The sequence below is a fragment of the Oncorhynchus mykiss genome, chromosome 21 (genome assembly GCF_057628025.1).
Source record: "Oncorhynchus mykiss isolate SJ-2025 chromosome 21, ASM5762802v1, whole genome shotgun sequence".
Lineage (NCBI taxonomy): Eukaryota > Metazoa > Chordata > Actinopteri > Salmoniformes > Salmonidae > Oncorhynchus > Oncorhynchus mykiss.
In genome coordinates, this window is record NC_143042.1 from 18,268,976 (window position 1) to 18,276,650 (window position 7,675).

Genomic DNA, 7,675 nt, shown 5'->3' on the forward strand with positions numbered 1-7,675 from the left:
TTTTTACCCACAGGATGAAGACAGGCCCGCTCATACAAAGAGCTGCGTTATATGGAACACCACAAACCTCAGAGGTATTAAACAGTAAACATGATCCGTAACTGACAAAAGGTGGCACTTCAAAAATAACTGACGACAAAACACACCATTCATATTTTTTACCTAGTACCCATTGTGGACCGAGAGTCATTTTAGTGTAGAAGAAAAAGACAAAGTGGAAGATAAAGGCGACACAGTCAGTGTCACTTCAGAACAATCAATCTACAAAAGCTGTAAGAGAATCTGCTAGATGCTTATAGCCACAGAAATGGGATTTCATCAATAGCCTACTAACACCGAACACCACTATCTAAACAAGGCTCCTAGGCCACCAGTATAAATAACGTTAAGCCTCTGGCTGGCCTTACCAAAACAACAACTCCCTGTCCCAGTTAGGCTGGGTTTCTGTACAGCACTCTGTGACATCGGCTGATGTAAAAAGGGCTTTATAAATACATTTTATTGATTGATTGAAGACATTTTGGTTGAATGCATTCAGTTGTGCAACTGACTAGGTATCCTTTTCCTTTCATTTCTTCGTCCCTCACCCACGTCTGCTGTTGCTGAGCCCAGGGAGAGAGGGAGCATATGGGAGACCGGGTCAAGGGTCAAACAGGGAGTGGTGTGAAATAGGGCGCACAGTCCTCAGTGATCAACTGCTCGTTTTGAGACTGGTCGTGGGGTATTTGTGTGATTGGAGGGGGTTTGGGGGACCGATGGTGCGATAGTGTTGAAGCGTGGAGCACTGCTCAGTGTAGCCTGGAGGAGCTGTCTGAATGGATTAAACTAACAGGCTTAACACAGCCTACCGATAGACAGCTCTACCTACTGCCTAGCTCACTGGCCTGGCTACAGATCACACTACTACACACAGGAGACGATGGCATAGAGAGATGGAGGAAATCACTACACAGTGGAGAGAGAGAGACAGAGAGAGGGGGGGAGAGTAGGAAGGGAGAGAGAGAGAGAGATAGATAGAGAAAGAAAGAGAAAGAAAAACTCATACGAGAGAGAGTGGGAAGAATAAATAATTAAATGTGTGACCATTAAAAGCTATGGAGGACATTTAGCTTCCCCTCCTCTTTGTCTAGAGAAACCCCCCTGGTCACATGACCAGAGAACAGAAGGTGTTAGCCAATGTTGACCTATTAATATGAATTAGCATAAGTGTTAGCCTATGGGTTTATGTTATCAGTTTCCCACATGTCCATTAGCATATGTCAACAAGGGCATGCGTCAGCGCTGGCCTGTGTCATCATTAGCATATGTCAGTGTTGTATTAGCATTATCCAAGGGCTGCATTGTGCTGACTTCCAGACTGGCCCCTGGAGGACAGATGGCCAAGAACAGCAGTAAAGCCCATCAAATCCCTTTGTGAGGCTCCTTCACTGGGCTTTCTGACACTCCCTGTCCCACCTCAGCCCAGATTAGCTAGTCTCTACAGGCCTACATTCCGTTATCAACATGTAGGTCATTACACCAGAAACACTAGTACACTTGTACACCACTGCTCTCCAGGGACACGTATAGAGTTGTAGAGACAGACACTAGTAAATATCTGCATGTATTAGGCAACAGTTTATGAATGGGGTTGAATTACTTAAGATTTCACTTAGACAACCTTTTTTTTCCTTCTTTTTTTAAACCTTTATTTAACTTGGCAAGTCAGTTAAGAACAATGACGGCCTTCCGGGGAACAATGGGTTAACTGCCTTGTTCAGGGGCAGAACGACAGATTTGTACCTTGTCAGCTCAGAGATTCGATCCAGCATCCTTTGGGTTACTGGCCCAACGCTCTAACCACTAGGCTAACTGCCATCATCTTAATCCGTCAGTGTCAAATATGGCATACATGATCCTATATAGGTAATAACAGGATAATACGCAGTGAATAGAAGTGGGAAGACACTTGTCCATGTGCAATTGAGTGTGACTGGGAGAAAGATTAGTGTGGGAGAGTTAGGATGACAGACAGGTGTGAGGAGTCTGAGGTATGAAAGAGGGAGACGGGGAGGAAGGATGAATGGACAGGGATAAAAGATAGAGGAGAAAGAGGAGGTATGGGACCCTGGAGCCAATGGAGAGACTCTCCCCTTTCCTCACCCCTTCCAAAGAGACCGGATCGACTACAAATGAACATTCTCACCTGACGGAGTACATAGCATCATTGCAGGATTGCTTACTGTAAGCCGAACCTAAACGTCTGTTGTTAATCTGTTGTTTACTGGTACAGGCTGTATCTTAAGTGTGTTTGTGATGTTTGTTGGTAAGACTACTTCATTTCATATTTATGGATGCTTTCCTGGATGTCTTTCCCATCAGTGGGGGGTTAGAGTGAGGGGTGCGAGGTGAGGAAGGGGTGAGGAGAGGGGAGGCTCACAAGGATGGAACTGACCTAATAGCTTTCCCTCTACAGCTGGTGCCAACCCCGCCTCCCAAAATAGCACACAACCCTTCTCACTTTTCAGCGCCCCCCCCCCCCCCCCCCCCCCCCGGACCACAATGCACCTGGTCCTAGAATACAGGGAATGAACAGCACATTGGTGGCGGGCCTCTGTTAGAGTGGAACTATTTCTGTCGCTTTAGTCACCAGCCAGGATATATATAAACCACTTCAAGACTCTGATGAGGGAGTCTGATGAGTGAGTCAGTGAGTGAGACTCCTATTTTAGTGCCTCCATTAAAGCAATACTTTGAGATTTTGGCAATGGAGCCTTTTATCTACCTCCCAAGAATCAGATGCACTTGTAACATGCTAGCTGTTCCCATAGACTTCCAGTCATTGTGCTAACGCTAGTTATCATTGGATCGCAAAAGTACCTCTTAACTTCCTTCATACTGGACACAGAGACACAACAATGGTATCCATGAGTTCATCTGACTATGGGATAGTAGATAAAGGGCTTCATAGCCAAAATGTTTCATCTCTGAAGGACAAGCATGGAGGTCAAAGCCAACGAAAAGTGTGGTACTACCATGCTCACTGAATGTAAAAATACTACACACACCTAGGGAAATAGATGGCATCCACTGGGAAAGTTACACACACACCCCCCCCCCACACACACACACACACACAGCAGCCACGCATGCATTCAAATCCAGAGGATGTCTGGCCCGGGTGCCTAGAACAATGGGCCTGGGGAAACTGGCCTACTGCCACACAAAGGGACTGGGAGGGGGATGGAAGGAGGGGAATCATAGCCACATTCATAGCCCAATTTAAGAAAGGCCGAGCCTGAGCCTAATGTGGATCAGACCGAAACCAGCCCAGACCTAACCAGCCACTGTAAAACAGGATACAAGTCAGGCGTGGGCTGCTATAGCGACAGATAAGAAAGAAGAAGCCCATAGCGAGTGGCGACATGTTGATGTCAATGATATCCATCACGGCCATCTGAGGAGTGTCGTGGGGGAGGAGAGTGATGGGCGACCGAGCAGCCTGATCTGAATTGCAAATGAATGTCAGTGTGCGATGTTCAGTTGTTCACTGGGGCAGATGACAAAGCCCTGGGGAGAGATTGGGATGCTGAGGAGGGGGAAAGAGGCGAGGGAGAGGGGGAGGAGATAACGGTCTACAAATGGCTCCTGTAATGGATTCTACTAGACCTTTTCCCACCGTGTCTGTGGATAAACAGCGCTACGCTAACGGACCACCACAACAGCACACAACTACTAGAAGATCAACGGAGAAAATGTTGTAGCTGACTACCATACTCCTCAAACACACAACCTAATCACAGAGACCCGTAGACATACTGTACCATAATGCCCAAGTACAGGTATAGTACTTCCTGAGAGACTTCGCTGAGTAGTAGTAGTATGTGGGATTAAGAACAGTAAAGTATTGACAGATGGTGGCGTCTCAACTAATGTCTGGAGACAGATTTGGCAAATCCCCTAAAGAAACTAAAACTTGGTCCCACAATGCTTTGTTAATCATCACACCAGAGATACAGTCTCTGAATGATCTAAATCCACAGCAACACTGGCATCATCACTCTGTCCACTCTTCTACCGAATCACTCCGACACGCCATCTCTTTCTCTCACCCAGTCCTTTCCTCTCCTTTCCTAACAGCTGATGGCTCAACTCCTCCGACTGTTAACTTGTGCCCCAGTTTCACACAGACACACAGGCAGATGCTCAGAGGGTTGGGGTGATCAGTGTGAGGGCAGCAGACAGGGAGGCATATGGGCTCAGTGTGGTGGATGCTCAGCAGTGTCACATCTGAGGATCAACGACACGCCACAGCCTGAGAGCAACACACTGGCAACAAATGGTTCCGATGCAGACCTAACCCCAAGCAGATAGAGAGAAACATTAACTTAATCACAGAGGCAACACACACACACACACACACAGACACACACACACACATTTATAGAGACGAGACAGGAACATCCCACAGTGTCAAACTAATCCACACAGAATCAAACGATTAGCCACAAAATAACACCCTGACAGCACTCTGACTGTCCTACCATCCTGCCCCCATAGAGAGGCTAAATGTGTCTGATTAAACACGCAACTAAAGGAATCCTGAATCCTCCCATTCTAGAGTCTTGTGCTTGGAAAGTACTAGAAGAGCTGTTTCCCGAAGGACAAAGGATTCAAATCAGAAGCAATCACAGCTCACTCACTTCAGGTAAGGCTGTTCCATGAACACACACACAGACCGTCAAGTATGCATATGCAACAACAGTATGACGCGACCACACGGGAACATCGTCTACTCATCCAACAGAACCACATGTGCAAAGCTCTCATTGTCAAAGAAAGCTCCCTTTCCTATAGAAGTATTATGAACAGGAGAATAAGAGTCGGAATCTGCCGGGTAATTCAATATGAACAGGCTGCAAACAAATTAAAAATATGCTGCAACACCAGAGCACTGCCATTTGGCAGTGTTTCAGCGACTCTGAACGCAGCCCAGTTGGCCCCTGAACGCAGCCCAGTGGGGGGCTGGCTGAGGATCGATGGAGGGTCTCTACTTTGTGCTTAGGGGGCTGTGCACTTTGTTCAGTCACTGATGCAAAACTGAAGGGGGCGACCCTGAAATCAATACTGGACCTGCATGGTTAACAGGGAGTACTGAGAGCTTGCAATTGCACTGAACAAACACACAGCCTCACTAAACAGAGAAAGGACCCGAGTCCAAAGCTGATTGAACCTTGAACATGTGCAGATGTAGAATTTCAGCTCTTCTTGACTGAGGACGGGTTAATGGGGGTGTTAACTATTTTATTATTCAAATAACAATGATTATCCTTAGTAGCAGCCTTTGTAAACAAAAACATCATAAAAGCCTCCAATGTTCTGCACTGAAACACCAGCCTCATGAGAAGTGTTGGCGTTTTATCGTTGAAATAATGACATTATAGCCATTGCTTTCTCACTCTCGCTTTAGTCCACACAATCAGCAAGGACAGGTCTGACAAACAAGTGAAGAAATGTCCCCAATACCTTTAACCCAGTTTACCAGAGACTACAATAATGTAAACAAGGTGAAGTCAGGCTGCAACTGTAGCCATTGTCCTAATGATGTTGTTTTTAAACACAGCACATCATTTATGACCTTCAGAGACTGTAAACTTTGTTCCAAATAAATGATATGCACTGATAATGTCACTAAGATTCATGTGTATTAGTTTAAATTGAAATAGTCCGGTTAAAGAAAAAACAGTTGTTTTTGTATAGTTACCTCATAGGGAAAAGGTTCATTGAAATAAGTAAGTAATCTTACCGGCTAATTCGTCCGGTTCCAGCCCAGTTTCGGTGTCTATTCCGCATATCACAAAGTAGTGAGCGAAGCGGCAGGGCGCCGCTCCAGACGCCGCGTTGGTCCCACTCATCTTGGAACACAGATCAGCGTCCTCCCGTTCCTAGTACTCCAACCGAGACATCTACATAGCGATAATTAATCTGGTTTTAAAACTAGCCTTTAGTGTTTGTAAATGGCAGAATAATAGTGCTCCGACGCAAGATTAAATTAGTTTACTCTTCGTCAAATATATATTTAAATTGATTGAAATATCGAAGAGAACACTTGCTGGTTCTCGGTCGCACAGACAACACGGATCGAACCGAATGGGATGAGCGAGCTCGGAGTGTGTGAATGCTTGCTTCCATGCCTCGCGAGGGTGAAGGCTAGACGCGTGGCAGGGCGGGACATTCAAATCAAATCTGATGCATACATTAGGTGGATAATGTGCACTGTATGTTGTCTACATGTTTAATTTTCTCAGAATTGATTAAGGTTAATTAAATTATTCATATGGACATTATCTCATGAGATGGGCCTAACATACCTAGGTACTTACATACCTTAAGCCTGTTATTTCCCCAATATTCCTATCCCATGCAACAAACACAATGGACTTCCTCAGGTTAATGACTGGCGAGGTGAGGTTAATGACCATGAGAGTTTTAGCACTGTGCTGGGAAGGGCCTTTTCCTCCACAGCCCAGTGCCTCTCCTCTGACACCTGTGCAGCTGAGATCAAAACACACACAGCTCATTTACAGCCAGTCAGAGGACAGTGTGATATTATGACCCCTTGCTGAGAACCTGTCTTCCTGTCACAGAGTCTGAGAAATGAGAGGGGAGAACAGGGAGGAGAATAGAAGAGAAAGGCTACCATTACGTTGGCTGAATACTGGCTGGATTTGAACCCTACAATCCCACAGGCAAGGTCAGCCATGTACAGAATCCTGTAGCCTATTAAGTAAAAAACTGGGGTTGAGGAAAACAGAAACAAAAGCAAGCTGATATCAAGTATGTAAGTTTAGGACTTTTCAACTCGTGAAGAGATATATTTTATTATAAACTGGGTGGATTGAGCCCTGAACGTTGATGGGCTGACAGCCGTGTTATATCAGACCGTATATCACGGGTATGACAAAACAGTTATTTGTACTGCTCTAATTACTTTGGGAACGAGTTTATAATTGCAATAAGGCACCTCGGGGGTTTGTGGTATATGGTCAATTTTGTGGCTCCTGAATGGCGCAGCGGTCTAAGGCACTGCATCTCAGTGCTAGAGGCGTCACTACAGACACACTGGTTCAAATCCATGCTGTCACACAACTGGCCGTGATTGGGAGTCCCATAGGGGGGGTGCACAATTGGCCCAGATTTGGTCGGTGTAGGCTGTCATTTTAAATAAGAATTTGATCTTAAATGACTTGCCTAGTTAAATAAAGGATTTGTATTTTATATACCACAGCTAAGAGCTGTTCTTAGGCATGACACAACACGGGCCATATACAACACACCCTCATGCCTTATATATTCTCAACAGGCCTCCACCACCCTTGGTCCTTGTAGGCAGCAGTGTCCGCTTGGCTTTCTTCAATAAATGCACAATAAGTGTTGTGTAGAAACAGAAAACAGAATCTTCAGTCATGTTATCTGTTCTGATCCATTCACCTATGTGAGTCTCTCAAGCCTCAACACATAGGAGAAGGGAGAAGCCTTGCACAAGCGAGTGGCTGAAATGAAAGGAACATTAACATTGTACTTTGCTTCCCTCTGGTGGTGTAACTGTGTGTGTCTCAAATGTGGTCTTTGGCTGGTGGTGAAGGGTAAATAATACTATAATTCTCTTCATTGGATGCTGTGTAGTCTGAGAGGA

The 7,675-nt window shown here is 45.4% G+C and overlaps 1 protein-coding gene across 11 annotated transcripts in view; it reads right to left on the bottom strand.

Annotated features, from left to right (window-relative positions):
* Window positions 1-6,554, bottom strand: part of LOC110500172 (DENN domain-containing protein 5B) — a 75,685-nt gene extending 69,131 nt beyond the window's left edge. For 7 of the 11 annotated variants that reach the window (XM_090214142.1, XM_090214140.1, XM_090214148.1 and 4 more), the window contains exon 1: window positions 5,786-6,554. In XM_090214142.1, coding sequence (XP_090070268.1) covers window positions 5,786-5,894 — 109 coding nt within the window. In that variant the 5' untranslated portion in view covers window positions 5,895-6,554. The remainder of the gene's footprint in view (window positions 1-5,785) is intronic. The other 4 variants (XM_021577373.3, XM_090214144.1, XM_090214145.1 and 1 more) reach the window with 1 other exon arrangement.
* Window positions 6,555-7,675: the final 1,121 nt, after the last annotated feature.